This window comes from Petromyzon marinus, chromosome 23 (genome assembly GCF_048934315.1).
Source record: "Petromyzon marinus isolate PM22_M1 ecotype Great Lakes invasive population chromosome 23, UKy_Petmar_22M1.pri1.0, whole genome shotgun sequence".
Taxonomy (NCBI): domain Eukaryota; kingdom Metazoa; phylum Chordata; class Hyperoartia; order Petromyzontiformes; family Petromyzontidae; genus Petromyzon; species Petromyzon marinus.
This window is the reverse complement of record NC_133689.1, coordinates 5,670,782-5,695,408: the sequence shown is the minus strand read 5'-3', so window position 1 is coordinate 5,695,408 and position 24,627 is coordinate 5,670,782. Positions and strand designations below refer to the sequence as shown.

The following is a 24,627-nucleotide window of genomic DNA, read 5'->3' as shown; positions in this document are numbered from 1 at the left end:
TTTTTGTAATATCTACTAATATTTATAAAAAAATATATATATTTTAAAACATTCTATTTTGACCCTAGCGAAAACTGTCAAAGTTAGAGCGCTCATATGAGCATCGTGCTGTGCTCATCTTTTCCTTTGCTGACCTCACCCGAAGGCAGACATTGCACATTCCTCTGACAGTGGCAATAGTGACCAGGGCTGAATGGACGGATGCTTGAATCCACCAAGACCCTAACACATTTCATAATTGTGAGGCCACAATTTACGACATTTGCAAGCCAAGGTGGAAACAAAAAAAATATGTCACGAGGTCTGAAAATTGTAACCGGGACAAAATTTAAGTTTGTTTCTTAATTTATTTGGGACACGTGGACAACATTTCTCAAAGCAGGACTGTCCTGGGCCCCACGGGGTCGATATGTTAACTACCTTGCCTGGTATACAGAAGGTCGTGGGTTCTATCCCGACCCTGACACCGGTTTATGTGGAGTTTGTACGTTCTTCCCGTGGTCGCGTGGATTTTTCTCCGGGTGCTCTGGGTTTTCTCTCTACATTTAGAAACGTGCGTTTAGAATATTTGGCCGCTATGAATGTCCACGTGATAAGCCACTTCGTTGAATTATCATTCTGTGGAGAGGTCGCTTCTGAAAAAGAGCTACAGCGTATATGGCTCAGTAGGCCTTACCTGGTCCGTAAAAAATAGTTTTCTAAAGTTTTAAAAAGAAAGACCTAACAATTAGACGCCTGAGGATGGATTGAGTCCCCGATTAAAATAGATTATGCTCACACACGAATGCATGCTAATTAAACAAATGATATGCAAATGTCACGTTAATGTTCCTTTTGTGCTCATGGCGCTAACCAGAAATAGACACACACACGAGATGGTAAAAACGAGACAAGTACAAGAGTTAACTTTATTTTTTGGTACTCCCCCCCCCCTCCCCCATGGTATTCCAGTCGTGCTACCGGAATCATTCACGAGACGAAGGACCCCTGAGGATATCTTGCACGGCAGTTCGCCCCACTGGGTCAGAGAACGGCCGTGGAAGAGATGCGTCAACAGAGACTCCGGTGGAAAAAAAACGGCATTTGTGTCATTTGGACAAGAGCGAGCGAATTTTACCACACACTCAATCATGCCGCTATTTTTTTTATATTGGCGCTGGAATGTCACCAAAATATTGATTTTATATACCACGTATATAATGGCTGAGATATATACGAGCTCGTTATTGAATTTGGCGATGCGTCTCTCATGCACAGAAGCGTGTTGTGAGTGGCGCGAGTGGCACGTGCGGATCATCCCCACGTGCCTTCGTACACGTCCCAATTAGTGACACGTTTCCAGGATTAATGCGTGAGTTACACAGCGCCCAATTTCAGCCAGAATTATTTTGGCATTCAGTCACATCCATCTCGCCATATTTTGTCCTCGTGATGCTGCGGTGACTGTGGAATAGAATACAATAACAGAGGGTCCCTAGTGGTAGTGCCTTACGCCCTTAATCCCTGCTCCGAGCCAGCCTTAGCAGCGTTCTAGTAAATATCCAGTGAGAAAATCATCCCTGGTTGTTACAACACCGATGCGATAACTTAAAAAGCGGGTCCGTTTAATGTCGTTTACCATCAGTTTAACCACGAACCAGCCTCCTCCTGGAAGTCTTATGAATTGCCGTGCACCGAACGCCAACATGCATTGCAACTTGACCTTGGCGATTGCGCCGTTTGAAAGTGCATTGCCCAAAGAATCAACTCTGCATCTAATGAAGACGGGCCCATCCCTGAACCGAGTAATTTCCCCCGAACCAAAATCTCTCTCGAAATCGCACAACTCAAATCGTCGCCTGCAACTGCTTTGTCCACACAGGAGCGAGTAGTTGCATAACAAGGAGATGTATTATTATGATTATTCCAATCCCGGGATCTCCGCGATGGTGGCTCAGCTATCTGACCTCCAGCGGTCAAAGTGGAAAATTGGAAGTCCCGGTGTGAAATCCATTTGTCCTGCGGCCCACGTTAACTGCCGCTTCTCCTCTGCGGAAACATCGCGGTGTTAGCAGCAGTAGGAACCGTTCTGGGAAGTGGTGGCACACATGTGCTTGGTGTTCTGAGAAGTTCCGATATTATTATTCAGAATTACAGGTTTATTTTGGGGGTTAAATTGCGTAAATATATAAATGTGTCTTTTCGATTTAAAGCTTTCGTGACTGCAAGGATTCATCTTCTTTGGTTCTTTCGGTAAAGTCACGTAGAATGAGAATAAAATAATAAATCAATAAAATAAAATAACACAATCAAATTCTCACGACGTTTCGGCCACAATACAAGTGGCCTTCTTCAGGTGAAAGGAACAAACCTGTCGGGACGACAGAGCTTCAAGCTCTCCTGACTCTTTTTTTCAGCTTCAAGCTCTGTCGTCCCGACAGGTCAGTTTCTTTCACCTGAAGAAGGCCACTTGTGTTGTGGCCGAAACGTCGTGAGAATTGTATTGTGTTATTTTATTTTATTAATTTATTATTTTATTCTCATTCTACGTGACTTTACCGAAAGAACCAAAGAAGATATAAATGTGTCGTTAAACTCACCACCACTAACGTCGTACTCAGATTCTAAATGTTGTTGCTTTGCTCTCCAACACACCGGTGTGCTGTACGAGTTCTGTTTTACATGACAAACCTCACTAATTGGCTCTGTCGGGTGGTGGCGGGTCTAATAACAAAACATTTATATATTTACGCGATCTAACCCAAAAAAAAACTGCATCATGGATGATATTGGTCTCGAAAGCCTACGTGTTAAAATTGATTATTATTACTATTCGACTTATTTTACCCAGCAAAAACCTCACCGAGTCTCCTGACTCTGTTTTTCAGGAGGGTCCTGCCAAGTTTTCGCAGTGTGGGGTGGGATTTGCGAACAACTAATCGCAGGTTGGCAAAACGCGTCAAACGCGGCGTCGAAATACGTCGCCGCGAATCGACGAGCAGATCGACGCACGAAAGTTTGAGTCTGCGGTCGACTGTGAGCAATGCAATTGCGCCGTGACCCGCAATCGGTTGCAGACATCCGCACCACCAAGCGGTACAGTTGCAGGCCACCGAGTCACCTGCAACTGAAGTTTAGTTGTAGGGGATTGCCTTGCGTGGACCCTGCTTCGGTGAGACTGCCAACAAGCCAAGAATTGGTTGAACGTTATTGCTAATGCGGGACAAAAGTTGTTATTTAGCAAGAAGCGTGCTATTAAACTGTGTTTAACAGGGCGGAAATTCTAAGTAGGGAGTTTTTCATCGTGAATGAAATTAGGGCCACTTCCTAAATGGCTAATGCCGTTATTAAATCTTCACATCGATTAGATTATCGCTATTTCGCATGAGCTTAATGGGGTATTCACATTAGCGCAACATTAATTTGATGATGTTATATTACAAAACGTGGTAGTTGGCCCGCTGGGTGATCGTTTTCGCCACCATGCCAAGGACATGGATTGTCGTAGCCACGTTTGCCAATGATAGAGTGACAACGTCAGAGGGGCAGGTGGTAGACCCAAGAAAACGTGGAAAAAAGTATATCGCCGTTGAAAATCCCAAACATTTGTAAACACAAAATCAAAAAGTAGCCGTATTAGCAGAACACCATACAACGTGAGAGAGAGTTTTGCTCTGCTGGTGTGGCATGTCTTATGTACGGTTACAACCGGTGCTTAATAACAGTCCAGAACACGCTGTTCGCTAAACAATATTTGGCACGCGACATCCGTCTTGTCAAACAACAGCGGGTCCCACAACCAAATAATCAGTATATATGGTGCAATAGCGTAGCATTGTTGGGGATTACTATGGACGGCGCTGTTTGTACGGTTGAACTTATTTCGCACCGTACGTAGCCAACCGCACTAATCGGAGGTTCGGAGGGAAGGACAACTAACAAAAACACAAAAAAGCAGTTCAAAAGGAATGACTTCACGCAGTAGCTTGTGCTCTGGTGGTTAGCGTCTTGCCCCGATCAGCTCCACTTCAGGCCAGCCGAGCAGCGTTCCAGAATATTTGTGTGCGTATATATATCGAGTGAGAAAATTAAGCGCTGGTTGCAAGCACACGTTAACTACAGAGCAGGCCTCAACATTCGCTGTCGTTAGTGCATCGCCGTGTTTAAAACACGCCACAGTGCAACAGACGGCGCCGCGACGTCTCATGCTGAGCTATCGGCGAACACAGTCGTAAGTACGTACTCACTCACGTAAGTCTGTTGAGCTTCTTTCGCGCCGTGCGTCGCCAAGCGCGCCGATCGGCGGTGGGAAATCCACCACGACCCTAACTCGAATGCAAAAGTGCCCTAATTGTGAGGCCACAATTTAAGAAATGCGCCAGCCAAGGTGGAATCAAAAGCTTCTATGCCATGAGGCCAGGAAATTGTAACATCGAGACTGCCTTCCCCTGCACAGCTAAACAGTCTGATTGAATTGCTCCTGTTCTCCGCGGTGGACGTGACACACACTCGGATGCGTTCCATTCCGTGGCTGCTGTTCAATTTACATTCTTGAAAGCGTGAGTGAGTACAAAAGATCCCCCACTTTACCATTTGCCGCGATATAAAAGCGTGGTAATGATGCGAATAGTCACAACGACGTATAATTGATTGCCCTTTGTCACTCCACTGTTGGATGAAGGCCTCCCCAAACCGCTTCAGTCATAGGGGTTGTTGAAGCAGACCTCTGATCGCTGCACAGTGCGGGTTGGTGAAAGGGATGAGAGTGGAGTCCATGGCTGGTGCATAGCGGTCCTCACCAAGTGCCGTAAATATGTCGAGAATATTTCCCGTAGCTAATTGCATCCTGCTGTATATAAATAAAAATCAATTACAGGTAAATAGCTCACTAAAATAATCCGTGGACTAACCTTGCGCAAAAATCCCAGAACAGAATTTAAACGATTACACGGGAATCTTAAAACCGCAGAGTTACACGAAAACATTCCGTCGTACGTAAACTCCCCCGCTACTTCAATTGTCCAGATTCTGCATTTCAAAACGAATCTCTGCGTCTGCCATCTGCTTGAAGTTGACCGTGGACGATCGGTCAATTGATTCATGTCGGTGGCAACGGTGTTAAGCTATGATCTTCGGAGTTCCCAGTTACTTTTTGGGAGGAGTGTTCACCCACACACACACACACATTGAGGCCTCTTCTTCCACACGCCAGAGACTCCGGCGCGCGGTTCTCCATTGCTCAGCCTCTCATCGTCCAAACGCGACGAGGTAGAGGCGGAAGAGGAGGAGGACGACAAGGAGAGAGGTGAGACGGGAGGTTATATCATGCCGGCGAGCCACGGTGGAAGAAAGAGCCCCACCGTGCCCAGCAGACACACGACGATGAAGACCCAGAGGAAGATGCGGTCGATCACCATGGCCACGTACTTCCAGTCTTCCTTCACCTGGACGAGGAGACACGCACGCACGCGCGAGTCGGCACGTGGCAGCATCGCGTCGCATCCTTCAAACCCCCCCCCCCACCCACCCCAGCGCACCCACGATTGCGTACAGTGCAGTAGAAGTTCAATATACCGTACGTGCATATCAGAACTATTCCTGGGTCTCCCTCTTCACGCAAGACCGAGGGGGAGGCCCATCGCGGTTTCGGAGACGAAATTGGCAGGAATTTAACTCGGGTGAATTTCACTTGCAGCGCGTGAACACCACCATCACCGCTTACACACACCCCCCCCACCGCCCTTCACCAACCCGTACTGTCCAGCGTGGTGAAGTATGGTTAAAAATAAAACACGTGACTCACAAAACTCGGGGAGTCATCATTCATCCATAGGTTGATTGACAATGGGCAGACGCATTCATGGGATGAGACTGGAGTCCAGGGCCGGTTCAGAATCACTCGGCACTGATTGTAGCCAAGGCCGGGGATCGAACTTAGGTGACCACGGGGTTCGTAGCGCTTCTCACCGAGTGCTGTGAACATTCCGAGAAAATTTCCCGCAGCTAATTGCATCGCGCTGTAGGAAAAACCAACGTAGGAGCAAGGAAAAGGTTCGCGCACAGAAGGAGACCTGATGCAGGCAGTGATGAGAAGGAAACTGGCACCATTTGGACACCATTTGTAGGAGGATAATGAACAACGGGCAAATTTGAAAGTGTTGTTGTTCGGAAAAATGGAAGGAACCGGAAAGAGATGGAAGACCTCACAGAGAATGGATATATTATGTGGATCTTTCGGTAAAGTCACGTAGATAGAAAAAAGAATCAAAGTGAATTTAAAAACAAACTACGACGTTTTGATCACAACACAAACGATCGTCATCCTGTCCTGCCCCCTTTTTCCCCTCCGGATGACGATCGCTTGCGTTGTGATCGAAACGTCGTAATTTTTTATTGAATTTACTTTCATTTTTTCTATCTACGTGACTTCACCGAAAGATCCAAAGAAAATGAACTACCGCAGTCGCGCGAAAGTCACAAACGGAGAATGGATCTAGCGACGTAAGAGACCGGTGCCGGGAAGATGGGGCTACGGCTTGAGCAGAATTGGCACTCCAAGACAAGGACAGTGGACGCGAATGCCGACATGTGCAGCGGACACCTGCGGGCTATCTGCCCCATAGATCGCGACCGATGATTGCTGATGAACACAAAAGCCATTCACATTCTGGGGACCACTCAAGGAAAACGCTTCGCTCGCTCGCCCGGCCATGCGCGCGACCGCCGCCCGGCTGACCCCCCACCACAACTAACCGAGAGGTGCGCGTCCTCGGCGCGCAGGTGGTTGGCGATGTACTGCACCCCCTGCACCGCCAGTACCAGGCTCGGGCGGGGGGGCCGCGGCGGTCGCGGTGCCCGCGCTATAAGCGGCGGCTGTGAAGAATCCGCGGCTTCCTCCTCCTCCTCCTGCTCCTCCTCCACCTCCTCCTCCTCCACCTCGTCCTTCTCATCCTGCTGCTTCTGCTGCTGTTGCTCCCCGCACGCGCAGCGGCAGGCGCAGCCGCCCGGCAACGGCGGCTCCGGCTTGCCGGCATCGCGCGTGCCCAGCTCGCACGGCGTCGCCCAGGGCAGCGCGCCCGCCGGCACGTCCCAGCAGCCACCACCGCCGTGCTCCAGCCGCTCCTCGAGCTCCCGCGCCACGTCGCGCTGCCGCTCGCGCTCGTGCGGCCGCTCGCCATCGCCGCGGGTCGTGCCCCACGTGCACACGGCGGTGGCCTCGACGCCCGGCCACGCGCAGCAGCGGGGGGGCGGCAGCGGGGGGCCGCCGCCTGCATCGTTCCCACGGGGCGGCGGACGCTCGTCGCGGAAGCCGCTCGGCTGCTCCGGCAGGAGGTGATGGTTGAGGAAGTGGCGGTAGTGGTGGTGCGGCTGTTGCTGGAGGTGGTGCTGCTGCTGCTGCTGCTGCTGTTGGTGGTGGTGCTGGTGGCGCGGCTTGTGGTGGTTGCGCTGCCCGCCGAGGGCGCACGGCGGGCGCGCGGCTCGTGCCAGGAGGAGCTCGGAGCGCCGCTGCTGCGGGGGCGGGCGGCGCATGACGAGCCAACGCGGCACGCGGTCGAGGAAGACGCGGCGCACCCAGCGCGGCATGGCGTGCGTGGCCGGCGAGCGGTGGTGCACGTTGAGTACGAACACCGTGATGACGATGGAGAGCGTCACGAAGATCATGGTGAAGAGAAGGTACTCGCCGATGAGCGGGATGACGAGCGACGTGGACGGGATGATCTCGGTGATGAGCAGCAGGAAGACGGTGAGCGACAGGAGCACGGAGATGCACAGGGTGATCTTCTCGCCGCAGTCCGAGGGCAGGTAGAAGACCAGCACGGTGAGGCACGAGATGAGCAGGCACGGGATGATGAGGTTGATGGTGTAGAAGAGCGGCAGGCGGCGGATGATGAACGAGTAGGTGATGTCGGGGTAGACCTGCGGACAGCAGTCGTACTTCTTGGTGTTGTACGTGCCCACGGCGTGGACGATGGCCCACTCGCCGCTCTCCCAGTAGTCCTTGAGGTCCACGTCCCTGGCCATGCTCACGAGGTCGATCTTGGCCTTGTCGTACGTCCACGAGCCGAACTTCATGGTGCAGTTCTGCTGGTCGAACGGGAAGAATGTGACGTCGATGCTGCAGGAGCTCTTGTAGATGGCGGGCGGCTTCCAGCGCACACGCCCCGTGTGAAAGAGGTGCGCCTTGGTCATGTGGGTCACGGCGAAGTCTCCGTCCGCGCTGGCCGGCGCGCGTGCACACAAAGACAAAGGTTCGCCCGTGTAGCCTCGACGGACTGCTGGGGCAAGTGCTGTTTGCGAGCGGCGCCTATGAAGGGCGAACACCGCGCGCGGAGGGGCTGGCGAGGGATCACGCCACGCCGTCGCGTGACATGACTTGGGGGCCCTCGTCATGGTGCTATAAGGAAGGGTCGTTGCCCGAAACGTTACTGATTATAAATATTGTTCCCTTTTACGGCCTACAGTGTTATTGATGAATGTGTATAATTTTATTTTTGTTAAATATACATCGAGCTTTAGGCATGGGTGTTGGTAAAACATTCAAGGGGATGAATTTAACATTCAAAGAGGATGCTCCCAAACCCATAACAGTCCCAGGCCCACATCAAGCTGAATCCGGTCCTGTCACCTCGACACACAAAGACAAAGATCCCCCCTAGAGCCTTAACATACTTTTGGGGCCAGTGCTGTTAGCGAGTAGCACCTTCAACAACCCTCTCTGGCACCGTCTTTGTCTCCCGAGTGGCGATGTTCACACACCGCACCAAGTACTCATTTGAGGCACACAAAGACAAACGTCCCGCGTATAGCCTTAACAGACTGTTGGGGCAAGTGCTGTTTTACTAGTACCTATGAAGGTCGGCATGGCACACGAAGGGGCGGGGGGTGGGTGGCTAGCACAACGCCCAGGCCACCTTTGTCTCCCGAGTGCCGATGTTCACACACCGCACCGGGTGCTCATTTGACGCTGAGTCGACAAAGGGGAGGCCCGGGACCGGTCCAGATATTCCTCACTGGTATTGAACCGTGAGCGGGAATCGAACTCGTAGCGCGAGCGCGCTAACCGCGGCGCATCCGCTCACCACCCCAACCCACCACGTGCACGCACGTGGGCACGTCTCGGCACGTACTTGTTGTAGAGGACGATGTCGGGGACCCATATGAGCTCGGAGGGCACGCGGATGGACGTGACGTTTTCGTACTCGGCGGGGTCCCACTGGAGCTTGTAGTCATCCCACTCCTGCAGGGACAGCGCCGCGGCTCATGAGGTTTGTGCCGACGGGACCGTTTCGTCAAGAGGCCTGGCCAGCCACCTACCAGCGCCGCCGCCGTCGTCACCATCACCGTCGTGATTCATATTCTTTGATGATGACTGCTTGTGTTGCAGTCGAAACGTCGTGAGGATTTTATTGTTTTATATATATTTTATTCTTTTATTGTTTCCCTTCAACGTGACTTTAGCGAAAGAACCAAGAATATAACCATCACCGTCGTCAACGAACGCCGACGCTCACAAATATCACGTGATATATTTAACCCGATCGTGTTCTCGGCTGTGCAATGGTTGGCTGGGCTTGCAATCCAGAGGTGGATTTCTATTCGTGCAAGTTTCTTAAATACCCTCCCCACCTTTACATCCCCCCACTCCCCCCCCCCCAATAGTGGACATGGGTTCTCCCCCCCCGCCCCCCCAATAGTGGACATGGGTTCTCCCCCCCCCAGCCCACCCAATAGTGGACATGGGTTCACCACAGTTAGTTGACCGGCAAGTCGCACATGGTGGGGTAAAGTCCAAGACGTCTGGCCAGTGTCAAAGAGTAGCCCAAATATCACTCGAGATGGAGTTTCCTCGAGTGGAGGCCCTACCGCCAGCAGTGGCTTGAGCGAGCAATTGCAGGGCTGCTCCTTTGCTTATCTCAATTTTGCCAGCGTAGTTTTATTCGTGATAATATGCCAATTGTAAAATTACAAATCTCTGTAGCTCAAACGAGAAATGGGATGGTGCTCATCACTGACGGTAGCCTTGAGCCAGTGGTGGAAATTCCACATTCCTCCTGACGGGAGCCGGTCTCTCTACATACATCAACCGCTGTTGTTGCAGAGTGCACAGTTAGTAGTCAACTCGAGACATTCTTTCACGAAAACAAAGCCAGCCGGTGTGAATGTAACGTTAAAATGCAAGTGTCAGAACAATAGTCAGTATTCATCGCTATCAATGCTACGATTTTGGCGTGACATTTTTTCTTGCAAGAATCACGGTTTGTTATTATTTTTTTTAATGAACGGAAAGGTCACGGAATCAGGCGCCACAGTTCCCATTACTCGCGATGCGTGACATTCTCGATGGAAAAGAATGGACAGAGCCTAACTTTAGTGTGCGTCTACAGAGAGGCATTACCAAGACTTCATGGAATTTATTCAAATTCACGATTTATGGGACCACGATGACCTCTGTACAAATAATCGTCACAACAGACATATCCCATTATGTGTTTTCCACCACCTGTGTGCGAGATGAATGCCATACCTGTTTTAACCACACATTTGTGGTCATCATCTGATTCTTTTCATCCTGAAAAACAACAACAACAGGACAAACTGCCTTTGAATGCGGAGTATTTGGTCATGCAGCTGCTACTGCTCTGGCAGCGGTGTACAAGCACAATTAATAATGAAACACAACACGCTCATCAACACGACTGCATAAAAATAAAATATATATTATATAATCAGCGACATGTCAGCAGAATGATCTTCGCTCGCCAGAGTGAAGAATGGCCATGGCGCTTTGGAGAAGGGCCATTGCCTGAAACGTCGCCGATTACATCTCTTTTTTTTATCTGAAGGCATCGTTGTTGACGTGTGGGTTGAGTTGTGTTAAATACAGTCACACAGATGTGTACGGAACTCTGCGTAACGCACGGGCCAGCCAAAACGTTGAATGCACCACGTTATTCTAATGTAACAAAAAATAACAAGAGACATTTTTTTGTTCGAATTTGGCGTATTTAAAAAAAAAAACTAAATATTTCACGATCCCATGAGAATAACGTGACAAAGGAGCCCTTTAAGAGTCGAATGGTTGCCCAACCCCTGTTCTAAGATAAGGGGGGGGGGGATAATCCAAATCGGATGTGCTCTGCGTGAACATTGGCCTCGGATCGCTTTCAAAGCCTTCCCCGACTTTGTTCGAACGCCGAGTCGACAGGGTCCGCCCGCACCAGCCGGGCTCTGTGAGGAGCGAGCGTGGTGGCTCGCCTGTGATCTGGCGTGCAGGAAGGGCGATGCCACGGCCGTAATCACGGAGACAACGGACGCGTTTCATAGCGTCTGACTGCGATAAATGCCCACGTGATAAGGCGCTTCGCAGGGCGTCCATAAATGACGTCACGCGATTTTGGTGGACGATTTTTAACCCCCCCTCCCCCCCCTTCGTCACACGGCGTCACAAAAAGTCAGACCCCCCCCCCCTCAAATATGACGTCACAAAGCTCTGCCCCCCCCCCAAATAAATAATGCTTCAAATCGCTTTAAACTATTGTTATTGTAGTGCGTATTTAATGTGGCGCTGCACTCTGATGTAGGAGAAAACACTAATTAAAACGTCTATTTAATTAAGTAGAACGTGTTGTCTATATTTATTTAAAGTTGCGCATTTTGATGTGACGTCACATTTCTCAAACCCCCCTCGTCACAAATGTCTGACCCCTCCCCCTAGGTGCGTGACGTCATTTATGGACGGCCCCGATGTTGGTTGCTCAGTGGGCCCTAACTGGTAAAATACAAAGTTCTACTTATATCATCATCGACCTCAATCAATAAGTCGATCTTTATGTTACGTGCCAATATCGCCCTGAAAAAAGTGGGCATCAGTGCGCATTACAACGGAGCGGAGCAAACAGGAATGAGAAGGGAAACGCATCACGCCTTCGGCGGCTAACACCAATTGACCAAAGTAGATTGCAACCGTGCGCAACGAATCGCAAAAGAAAGGTAATGATTTAACATGTTTTTATTTTATTTCATGGGATGGCGAGCCTGAATTACGTGTCTTGCACAGACCGCGGTGTTGAAACCTGCTCACACTCTGGCCGTGTTGCAAGAGCGCAACAACAGCAGCAGCAGCGCGTGCAATGCGCGTTGTGCCGAACTTGTCAGCGGAGGCACGGGGTGACGTGCATAGCGACAGTGTGACGAGCCACCCGCTCATCTCAACACAATAAAAAAAGGGCACCCCCAGAGCCAGCTGTCGCTGCGCAGCACTAAATGACTCAGCGCCTGGCCTGTCAGCGGGCATTTGTCTGTCAGTAGAGGGGCAATAAGTGATGCTGCTGCTGTGAAATCCCAATTGGGTGATCCGTTTCTAATGACTTCAGGGGATCTTTAACGCCCACTGTGAAGCGGACGGCTCTAAATTATTGCTTTTAAAACAGCCGCATTGATAACCAGGGCGGCCTGACGGAATCTAACTGCAAACCTCTGCGTTAAGGCCCCAGCCACTCATAGCTGCACTATCAGAGACGTAAAGAGATAATAAAAAAAAAACATAATCATATTCTTGGTTATTTTGGTAAAGTCACGTAGAAGAAAAAACAATAAAATAATAAAACTATAAAACAATAATCATCATCATCAGCCATGTGTTAATCCACTGCTGGATGAAGGCCTCCCCAAAGCTGCTGCTGCTGCTGCCACCTCGCCCGATTGCTCCGATGCGCACGCATCGATTCCATCGCACCATCTCCCCTCGGGGGACGTGTTCTCCATCTCTCGGGCCATTCGTCCATTGGCTGTCACTGTTGTGTGAAGAACGTTTCGCTTTTGACCGGACTTTGTGTAATCTGACCAGCAACTCTGGCAAAACAAAATTCGGACTTTTGCCCCAAGACTTGCCTCCAAGACTCGAGTCGGCACTAGGTGGCGACTTTCGCGTGATCGTATTCTATTCTTGGTTCTTTCGGTAAAAGTCACGTAGATAGGAAATAAAAATAATAATAAACTGAAAATTAATAAATTGAAAATAATAAGAGCAAAAAAACCCACGACGTTTCGATCGCAGCACAAGCGGTCTTCATCAGGCGGAGAGAAAAGAGGTAGTGTTGATTGTATTGCTCGCTGGAACGGCTTTCGACTGAGGGTTTCCCCGACAAACTGGGATGCTTTTTAAGACAAAGCAGGAGAATTAACGCAGATGAGTAATAAAGAAATGTTGCTGGGCTCATCACGGGGTTTCCAATTCGATCTCACGGTGTGGCTGCTGAAACAATGGTGCACGTTGCTTGAATCCCTGAAATCTATGTCCACTCAGTAAAGTCAATAGGTTTGCGATGTTCAGTTTAACACCTAAGTTTTCGCGACCAATATTATTCACAATAAAGGTGTTTTAGTTATATCACGTGAATATAAATGCGTCGTTAAACCGGCCACCACCCGACACAGCCAATTAGTAATGTTTGTCACGTAAGCCCACCGATGTATTGGAGAGTAAATCCATATTTACAATTCGAGTACGACGTTTCACTGGTAATTGTGACCAGCTTCGTCTGGCCAGCATGGAAGAGTAGGCCAAATTACCTCTTCGATGGGCTCTCCAGAGTTCCCGCTGGTGGAGATCCATCTGGTAGCGGCAGCTTTGAACAAGCAATTGCAGGGATGCGCCTTTATGTTTATTTATTTGTAATTGAGCGACTTCCGCGACACGTCGTGTAGAGGGTACTCTCCTTTATTTCACAATCTGGCACAGCACAGGCTAACGTTATATTCTCCCTCTTCCGAGTACACACTTTGGATATTAGCGTTGTTACAGACTACACACACGGCAGGGCTCCGCCCGTCCACTCCCGGCCTCGCCGTTGGCTGACAGCGTGCCGGTAAAGGGCGGTGGAACTCCGCAGGAGATCCGCCACGTGGCCGAACGACGGAGAGAGATGACAGCGAGCTCTGACGCAGTGCGGACCTAAGACTCCCCACACCGACGCCGAGTCCTCCTACGCTTATATTGCCGCAGGCGTGGCTAGGCTCCGCCTCCGGCCACGCCCTCTCGTGGAACCTTCTAGCCGGTTCTCGGAGTTTCTCGGCCAGCCCCGCCCTTCACATGTGGCCCAGATACCTCTCCCTTGGGGATTGGATAATGTTTATAGTGGTGCCTGTACCCGTGCTTCCCTTTTCCAACCGGTAGATGTCACTATCTCATTACATATTTAAAAACAACTTTAACTAAAAACGTTGACCCGAGTAATGTTTGCTGAAACTGAATTGTTTCCTTTGAACGGCAACTACTGCCGCTGTGTGCTTGATGTTACCAGACAGCAGTCCTGATTACAACTGATTGGTTGGAATATGTCAGCTGCGGCCATTTACCTCGACTTAGGACTCACTTTGCAATTCGACTGAGGACGTATACATCGTCACGGATAGATGTATTCAACTAGATATAAATGATGTATATATGCTTTGTTATTATTTTCTGTCCGAGGGAATTCTCTCACGTTTTTATCCAGATTAATGACACTTACTTAAACAAGTGATTGGTGAACTGTGGTCGAACCGTATGACTGATGTAACAAAAATAAACTGAACACTCACCACAATCCCAGTAAAAATGCGAACGTCGTTACCAACGCTGGTGCGTGGTTCGAACCGTTTACTGGGTTCGTTATGTATCAGGAATATTTGCCCTCGGAATAAAAATAATATCCCCTTATAACAGAGATTGCCCAAAAACATTGCCTTTAATATCTATATCCTCCCCTGTAGGATAGTGCTGTTGATGAATGTGTAGCGAGCTTTTGCTATGTGTACTAGTGCCCCTCCTCGGTATCACACAAAAAAAACGATTCTTTGTTGTAATTTCTACGACTCGATGCAGCACAGGGAGGCCTCACCCAGCAGTGGATTGACAAGGAGGCTGAACACTTTCACAAAATACATTCATTGGAAACCCGGCAAAAAAATAAAAAAACGGCAAACGGTTCATTACGTGTCTCTTTTGCAATAGGGGGAACATGGGATCGAATCAAATCTCATCTTATCAATGATCTCGTCCTCATCAATCAATCTACGGGCCCTGTCCAAATTGACGCAATCGCTAGGTGGGATATGGATGCCCCTGTTGGTTGTGTACGCTGCGGTAACGGGAGCTGGGAGGCGTGAGCTGTGAATGAAAATAAGTCGATGCCAATGTTAAGTCAGAACACTGCACATAGTTTGGCGGGTTTGAGCATTATCATCCTGTTTCGCAATGGATTGATGTCTTGCGAGGTCGCTACAACGGGAGACGCGATAAATCCTGCAAGTTCAAGGCTTACTGACCTCATTTATACTTCACTGTTGAGCCTCGGCATCTATGAGAGCGTGTTATCGACAAGACGTTCCCCTGCGCTCTGATTCTGAAGGATTTCACACTTGATTACTGATAGCGCGCAAGCATACATCTAAAATGCGCCTGCGATAAATCACCAATTCAGCCGTCACACGCACACACACACACACCCGTGGGCCCAAGGAAACACGTGTCTTGCCGAACGCGTCGCGTTCAAATGAACGTGATAGATATTGAACGGTGTATTTCTCAATCCACTGCTGGATGATAGGTGTCCCCATGCCGTGGGGCTGTCCGATCACACGATCACCTATGCACGCTTGTCAGTGCGGGTTGGTGATAGGGAGTGGGGTGGGAAGGTCTTGCCACTGATGTTAGCCGTGGTCAAGAATCAATCTCAAGTCACCGCCGCTCCCTGCTCGCGACATTTGCAATTGCAAAGCTTTTGATGAAGGTTACCTGGCATAAGCACAACTATTCTGTTAAATAAACTCAACAAATGCATCAGTAACACAGACGCAAACGAAGACAAACATACAAAGACCCACACACACAAGCACACACATACCCAAACACACACATACCCAAACACACAAAATACACGCATGTTTAATCGTACATACTCTCCCCAAACAGACAATTGGTGTCATCGATAGACACAAACCCCCCCCCCCCCCCCCCCCCCCCACATTGCCTTTTAATAGACTGTTAGCGAGAACCTATTAAGGCTGGCATGGCTCGCGATAGACACACACAAACAACATACAATACGCTCATGTATTGTATGTTGAATGTTTTCGCACCGTACATACTTACAAACGTCGTCAGCATCATGCACTATCACGCATTCGCGCAAATTAATTCTCGCAAAAAATATCACACTCACGTTACTCTATATATATTGTATTGTTTTAAGGCAATGGACAGCTACAAGCATGAAGGCTGCAGAACTTCTACACATGGGCCAAAGTGATGGGGGGGGGGGTCCGGCTGACACGCGCATTGACATCCCTAGCACGATAATAAAGAATCATTGCAGTCACGAAAGCTTTAAATCGAAATTTAACCGCCTCTACGGGGAGGGATTCCACACATCCTTAAGATCATTCACTCCAGCGCTGTCCTACCAGACAGTCTCGTCCCTTCACCTGATGAAGGCCGCTTGTGTTGTGGCCGAAACGTCGTGAGAATATTATTATTTTATTCTCATTCTACGTGACTTTACCGAAAGAACCAAAGAAGATGAATCATTGCAGTCACGAAAGCTTTAAATCGAAAGATAATAAAGAAATTCGTGGTCCGCCAGGAAGTGTCTAACTGTGTTGTTGGCCTGACTGGATGTGCTTCACATGTTTTTTCAGGTTTGTTGAATTCTCGTCTCTCATCTTTTTGTTGTATTTACCTCCGTGATTTGTTCTTGACACCTGATGAAGATCGCTTGCGTTGTGATCGAAACGTCGTGATTGGTTTTTTTTGTTTTAATATAATTTTATTGTATTTTTACATACGTGACATTACCGAAAAAAACAATGAGTAGTTATCCCTAGCACGCTTGGCGACATCGATGACACGACGATAAGCCGTCGTTGCTTCCACTCGATGCCACCGCTCACACAGCTTCGGCCACGGAGCGACACAGACGCACGGCGCTCAACTCTCGTGGCTCCGCACCGCTGTCGCCACGGCTGCCGCTTTCGGCGCGCTCCACCAAGGTGGACATCCCGCATCACAAAACGAGCGTGGTGCCACCTCCGCAAGCAATTTTGCTCTTCCCCTCGGTATGAGAAGACGAGCCTCCGTGGCACTTGGCACCGAGCTAAAAGTCACCCTTGCGGGTGATTGGCTGCAATTATCCTTACAGGTGATTGGCTGCATGCAATCAGCCCCACTCCACCCCTTCCCCGCCCCCCCCCTCCCCCTTGCAGGTGATTGGCTGAACACTTGCAGTTGATTGGCTGGTGAAGCAGAAATGATGACTCAATCCCTAGCAACCACTGTCACGCTCCCAGCATTGCTATCTGTGAGGATCCGCGTGGATACTTGATCTTTTGACATAAGCCATTTCAGATCCTACAACAATAGTTGCATGTTGAATTTTGCATGCTTTATCTGTACACGGGACCCTGGCTTTGTGCACACACACGCGTCTGTGTCAGATTATAAGATGCACTCCTACCGTTTTCTTTAAAATACAGGGGAGGGACTGCGGAAAATAACCACGGTACACATAGCCCAAGGTCAAGGTTACTGCAGTAAAATCTAGATGGGCTTCCCCTAGGTCGACTCAGCCCTAAATGGGTACCTGGTGTGGTGTGTAAACATCAACACTGGGGAAACTAAGGCGGCCGGCTTGTTGTGGCCACACCATCCCCCTCGTGCAACTGTGTCACAATATGAATAGGTGCTCGCAAACATGATCGCTTGTCCCACCAATCTAGAAAAATATGCGTGCGTGCATGTGCGAGTGTGATGCTCGCAACAATAAGCGGAGCGCTGGGCGACTAAAATGCAGCACGTTGGCACGGTAGGGGGCACAGGTGTGGTGCATCTACCAGTCATCTCAGTCAGTCAACCCAACGCACCGGGATCTGTCCCGTGACCTCCTGCCGGCGAGCCTTCAATAGCATCGGAGTACACCTGGCGTTGGCACAGAGCCGCCGTGGCGACGTCACCGCCACTTAGTGGCGAATGGCGGCCGCTGCCGTTGTTCCCGTTGTCGTTGTCAATGTGCAATGACGGTTTGACACACGTCTACTTGAGATGGCACTTTAATGAAGACGCGTTCACTTGACATCAGGCGGAGACCCCCACTGCAACAGCCCCGAGTCTCCCGCGCATCTCCTCCTTATATACCAACACGAGGCCACGCCCCCCCCCATCCCTTCTCGATCATTCTCGCTGACTCTGGACGCTCCCTCTACCGGCAGACCCTACCGTCACCTGACCACGCTGCCTTCTCGAACATTCCCCTAGCAACCAGTCCCTTCACACTCACAACTGATACCCCTGTCATTGCCTCCCGTGGCCGCTAGTCCCCTTGCACCACATGCAGGCTCTATCGCCATGACAAATGTACTCACCACATCGATGAGCTGAGCGATGGACAGGCCGAAGGTGATGCTCACGATGTCGGTGATGTTGGGCACGGGTCGCGACCAGCGGCTGTAGCCCGCGAAGAGCACCCGAAACAGACGGTCCTCGGCCAAGGAACGCTGACGACTCAGTCCGCACGCTGCACAAAGATAAAGATGCACCGCCATGTGGCATTCACGGACCGTTGGGGCAAGTGCCGCTGAGCAAGCGCCGATGAATACCGGCACAGCGCACGAGGGGACGGTGTGGGCAACAATCACGCCCTGACTGCCTTTGTCTCCTCAGCCTCAAAAACAAACAGGTATTTATTTGAGGCTGAGTCGACCCTGGGGAAGACGGCAGGACTGTTACAGGGATTCGTTGCCGATGTTGACTGTGAGCGCGAATCGAACTTGGTTTTGCCGGGTCCTTAGCAGAGTATGCTAACCACTAGACCACCGCTTTGTAGTATTAACAGTTCCTAACTTCGTGCACGGCTCACTGAGATCCCTGGATGGATTGCGCCTTATGAATGTAAATTATTATTCCGACACGTAACGCCACACGTGCGAAGGTCCCCTTCCCATATTTGTTACACATCGCATTAGCCACAACTGCCTTCTGGGAGTGCGTAATTTCAGCAGCATTGGTGCACCCATCACAATAAAACTTTGGGAATGGTTTCGACATTCAGAGTCTCATCTCGCGTTGAAACAATGCTGCGGAAATTACGCACTCACATCAGGCTGTGTTAGGCTGATGGGATGTGTAAAAAAAAGCTTTTTTTTTACGTGGAGAGATTTTCAAAAGAAGACATTCTCCTCAATGACGCTCAATGAAGTCTTGTGTTTTGCCTTTGCTTTGATGATGTGGCACGCGGCGCCCAGGTCTGCCAAGTCTTGTAAAAAATAACGAGGCATAGCTTGGAAATAAGAAAGAAAGAGCATATCCCACAATACCATACGTCTAGAAGTGGGAAGACCTACATGTAAATGCATTATCTTGAGTGGTGTATTATTACACAACTGACACAAAAAGCACTTTAAAAGTCCCGTGGAAGACTTGCATATTTCCCAGGACATCTACCTCAACAAGAGAACGATCCTGGGAAACTCAGGACAGGTGGCGACCCTACTAAAGGCACCACCAGGTAGTGGAATGTGTGTGTGTATGTGTGTTGAACTTCTTAAAGCACCACCGTACGTAACAAACTGTGCTAATCGGAGGTGCAGGGAGGAGGACAACAAACTAACACGCAAAAAAAGCAGTTGCTTGCATCTCGTGGTGGCGCGAGATGCAAGCAAACCAAGCAAAAGCTTAGGTCCCCAAATTACTCAAAGTCTCTGTAGATTCATAAAAAAATATATATATACATGAGGGGCCACCAACAATGGGCTAAAATTCAAAGCTTGAATAAGCGTAACATGGTTTTTTTCTTCTTCTCGCAACACTAATAACAGGATTGGATTGCACCGAGTCTATTAACGTCAATTATCTCACACGGCTGCATGATGCAATTAAGTTAGGCAACTGGTCCAGTGGTCACGCAAGGGACGGGACCGATGGGGCTTTAATCCGCATCGCGGCAGTGGCGGCAGACATCTGGTGGCGTGACTGAGGTCAGCACCCGTCTCTCTCTCTCTCTCTCGTGTCCCTCACCTCTCTCTCTCTCTCTCTAGTCTCACTTTATCCCTCCTCTCTTCTCATTGAACATATCTTAATCGTGCATCTCTGCTTATTGCGTATCTCCTGCCTCTCGTCTAAGTCTCATATGTAAACACATTTCTCCCGCCTTCGTCTTGAAATACTTCTCTCATGTCTTATAGGGTGCCACGGTGGTGAGATGTTGACTACCTCGCCTGGTATGCAGGAGGTCGTGGGTTCGACCTTGACGCCTGCTGTATATTGGTAGGTTTGCATGTCTCTCTCCCCGCGGTCGCGTGGATTATTCTCCGGATCCTCTGGTTTTTGTTCTCTACATTTAGAATCAACATGCGTTTAGAGTGTTGGTTGCTATGAATTCCCACGTGATAAGCCACCTTCGTTGAGCTATAATTTGTGGCCAGGTCGCTTCTGAAAAATAGCTTTTTGCTCAGTGGACCTTATCTGGTAAAATAAAAATTGTTTATAGTGTAAAGTACGCATCCTGAACACACATTCTCACTTGAATCTCCGACAATCTCATCTTAATACATGCCTCTGCTGTCTATTCTACAGATTACTCGTCCTATCTTAATGCATGACTCCTGTCTTTTATCGTTCTTCTTTATGTCTGTTTACGCGTGGCATTACGTGTCTGCTATGTGTCAATCATCACCCTTGGACACCCTGGCAAAATTTGAGATGTGTAATCTCAAAGGATTTTTTTGTTCCAGGTTAAATATTTTAATAACATTGTTTTTCATCGCTGTTTTTCCTTTCTCATCTGAGTGCATCTCTCTCCGACCACCTATTTCAATCGCGACTGAACGGATCTTTTATCGTCTCACACGAATGCATATCTACCTGTTCTTCCATCTCTTTCCCACCTTTCCCATCTCAACGCGTCTTATTTTCTACCCAGATCTATCACTCGTTTCTCCTAGCCCATCTCAATGGGTATCCCACCGTCGTATTGTCACCCTGTCTGAATATCTATAAACTCATCAAAAAAAGCTTCTTATTATACCAGATAAGGCCTACGGAGCTACGCAGCTCTTTTTCACGAGCGATCTGGTCACAAATGATTGCTCAACATAGTGGCCCGCCACGTGGTAAATGTATAGCGGCCAAATACTCTGCACGCGTGTTTCTAAATGCGTAGGGAAAATCCCGGAGGACCCGGAGAAAAATCCACGCGATTACGGTAAGAACGTGAAAACTTCAAATATACGGCAGGTGTCAGGATCGGGATCGAACCCATGAGCGCCTGTAGACCAGGCGAAGTAGTTAACATCTCACCACTGCTGCGACCGAACCATCGCAACCACTGTGGCAGCTGCCTTCGTTTCTACATTGTCCAAATAAAGGAAAAACAAACGATGTCCATTATTGTGCTAGACATTTCTATGTGTGCGGCAAATCGGTAACCGGTTAAAACCGGAGTTTCGCCCCCCCCCCCCCCCCCCGATTTAAACAACGCCAATACAAACGAATGCGTGTTGCACTGTATAGAAATGCGTATGCTCTCCTAGGTTGACTCAGCCTTAAAGAAACATTGTGCGCCTGGTGTGGGAGACAAAGGCGGTCCGACCGTCGTGTTGGCCATCCCACCCCCCCCCCTCGTGTGCAGTTGCGGCCTTGATAGGTGCTCGCTGATTAGCAAGTGCCCCAACAGTCTGCAATACTACACAGTGGATATTCGTCTGCATGTGTGTATGCGGGTGCGAGTGTACTACGTATTTGAATGAATGGACACTCATTTATACATGTGCATGCATGGTATGTAAGTGTATGATCCATGTACACAGGGCTCTGTGTAGCTATCTATCTAAAGTACACATGCCTCGTATATGAGTGATTATGATATAACGCGTGTGTTGTATGCGCTCCAGCCTTAACAGGCACTCCCTTATCTGTATACTGTTGGGGCACTTTCCCCAAAAGTCCGTAAGATTACACGGTGGATATTCGTCTTTATATGTGTACGCGGGTGTGAATGGATGAATGGACGCTCATTTGAATGAACAGACGGATTCGTGTAAGTGTGTGATTCTATGCACAGAAGTGCATTTAACGTATTTGGCACGCATTTTGCTCTGTACATGAATGTGAGGTTGAGCAACACACACACACACGTGTCGTCTGTTCGCGTTTGCAACTTACACGTCGCAAGCAAGGCGGTCCCACACAGCAGCATGGCCAGCATGCCTTCCTCGCTCCTCATTCCGACAGCCCCCCCCCCCGCCACACTTTTAGAATGTCATGAGTTACATTCCCCGGAACCGGGCGAAACCCACACGCCGACGCTGGTTGCAAAGCGGGCTGGTCAAGAGGCCGCGTCGAGCAGAAGGTCCGGAGTTCTCCCGGTCACCACGACGTGGAGATGACACGCGTCCTGGGGGAGGCGGCCGAGAGGAGGAGAGGGGTGGTCCCAGCGAAGATGGGTAGGCAAGGCTTCCGTGACTTTATGGCTACCCTCGCAGAATCCGCTCTGCCCTTGTCGATCGCAGCCTTGCCCCTTGTTGCCCTCCGCGCCCGTGATCTCCCGGCAAAGAGTAGCGCGGGCTGACTTGACCCCGTCTTGAGAATCTCTTGCAATCGCGTTGACTCGAATGGCATTGAACAAATTCGAGCTCGTTAAGAGTGCCGCTCGTGCGAATACCAAACCGATTATTGTGATCACGGTGCCGTTTGCGGTGGTGGTGGTGGTGGTGATGACGATGATGGCTGATTAACCACCGTCCTAATGATAAAGTCGCTGATGATAATTACGGTAATGAAGATGCTGCTGGTTGGTGGTGGTGATGATGATTAGATTTAGCAGCAGCAGCAACAACATCAGCATTTGGATTACACGACCACAGCCACACTCGCTGTGCGTAAATTGCGCAATATCGGCAGCATCGTCTCTGCGAGAATGAGGAGTGTGAGTGTGTGTGGATGGGTGCACGTGTCTGCTTAAGGGAGGGAGGTCGAGGTGGGGGCGAGTGGGGTGTGTGGAGGAGGAGGAGGAGGGGCTGAGTGGAGCTGCGTGCATGGTTCGCCGCTCTGAAGTTCGCACACGCACAGCGCACGTGTACACACCGAGACAGACGCAAGCACGCACGCACGCATGTACATATACGCATACATGTACAGTAACACAGATATTTACGCGCATAATGTGGAACACATGCGCATGGTTCAATACATGTACGCATAAGTGCATAAATGCATGAATACAAAACAAACAAAGACAAATATCCCCCGTATAGCCTGGAACAGACTGTTCGGGCAAGTGCTGTTAGCGAGCACCTATGAAGGCCGACACGGCACACGAGGGGGTGGGTAGCCAACGCCACGCCCGATCGCCTTTGTCTCCTTCGTGGCGATATTTACACATCGCACCAGGTACTCATTTGAGGCTGGGTCAATCTAGGGAAGGCCCAGGACCGTTTCAGATAATCGTAACTGGTGTTGGTCGTGAGCGGGAATTGAACTCGGGTCGCCAGGTTCGTAGCGCAGCGCGCGAACAGCTCTGCTACCGCTCCCTCCAACATGCATACATACATACAAACACGCACGTACACACGTGTACGTACACGGATATGCTGTTTGCATGCATACATACATTCACGCAATCGTGACAGCGTACACAAATAGACCACGTGTGTACCACGTATGGATGTAATGTATTACTGGCTGCGATTACAGCCCCGTGGAGTTCATATCCGCAGCACCGGGGCAATATGAAACGACAACAGCAATCCCGTGGCATGACATTTCATGCTGCATTTGAAATTTGTTTGAACGTGAGATGATGCTTGATAACAACAATGCGCGGTTTTTAGCAACAATATCATCACGCCGCACTCTCCTGCCTTCCATGGTTTGCGTTTTCTTCAAAGAGGGACGCCTGAATGGAATCAGGTGGCCCGGTGGCTCAGAGGGCAGTAGAGCACTGAGCCAGCGTTGTTGATGTGGCCAAAAACCACGCCCGGCTGCCTTTGTCTCTCCAGTGCCACCGTTTGAGGCTGAGTCGAGTCTATCTCGGATCAGATATGTGCCACTGATATGTTGGCCGCGTGATTCGAATTCGGGTCGTCGGATTCGTAGCGGAGTGCGCGAACCACTCCGCCAACCGCTCCGGTCGCTCTCAGACAAGGACAGGGATCACCCATGTAACCTTGTAACAGACTGCTCGGCACATAAAAGGGGTGGGTGGCCAGCACTACGCACTGCCGCCTTTGTCTCCCTAGTGGCGACATTTACCTCTGTGGCCTCTCTATATACTATGAAGGACCATTGCCTGAAACGTCACCTGTAATATACTTTTTCCTTGTCGAGGCAGCGTTAATTTCTAGTGTTGAGTTTTTTTTTATTGAAGCTGATTAATCCGATGAGCTATGAAGCCTTTCTTATTCACATGTGTCGAACCCAAGCTGGTGGAACATTCCAGAGGAAAACCACGGTATATATATTGCCACTGCAATGCTACATAGTCATGCGGTGTTGGCTACACACGCCTGGAATCCAGCACTGTGGAGGCAGTAGCGAGGGTTGATGGATCGCTCAATTACCGTGCAAACTCGCTTCCCGTGGGTGTCGAGAAAGGTGCAATAATCTGGCTTGCCAGG

The 24,627-nt window shown here is 49.6% G+C and overlaps 1 protein-coding gene across 2 annotated transcripts; it reads right to left on the bottom strand.

Annotated features, from left to right (window-relative positions):
- Nucleotides 1-296: 296 nt before the first annotated feature.
- LOC116945227 (neuronal acetylcholine receptor subunit alpha-2-like) lies at nt 297-23,410 on the bottom strand. 2 transcript variants are annotated; one of them, XM_032959535.2, is made up of 6 exons: nt 22,175-23,410; nt 18,379-18,530; nt 10,505-10,549; nt 9,108-9,217; nt 6,733-8,197; nt 297-5,423 (listed from the first exon to the last, which is right to left on the bottom strand). In XM_032959535.2, exons 1-6 carry the CDS (start codon nt 22,233-22,235, stop codon nt 5,298-5,300), a joined length of 1,959 nt encoding a protein of 652 aa, XP_032815426.2. In that variant the 5' UTR covers nt 22,236-23,410; the 3' UTR covers nt 297-5,297. The 2 variants fall into 2 exon arrangements, with proteins under 2 accessions (XP_032815426.2, XP_075925096.1); XM_076068981.1 differs by lacking the exons at nt 18,379-18,530; nt 22,175-23,410 and adding an exon at nt 13,552-15,665.
- Between the last annotated feature and the right edge of the window lie 1,217 nt (nt 23,411-24,627).

Bases quoted from the DNA above. Each gene is read 5' to 3' on its own strand.
- LOC116945227 (XM_032959535.2), bottom strand. From the start codon at position 22,235: ATGAGGAGCGAGGAAGGCATGCTGGCCATGCTGCTGTGTGGGACCGCC. The intron at 18,531-22,174 runs GTAAGTTGCAAA...ATCTTTGTGCAG, and splicing joins GACCGCCTTGCTTGCGACGT to CGTGCGGACTGAGTCGTCAG. The intron at 9,218-10,504 runs GTATGGCATTCA...CTGTCCCTGCAG, and splicing joins CAAATGTGTGGTTAAAACAG to GAGTGGGATGACTACAAGCT.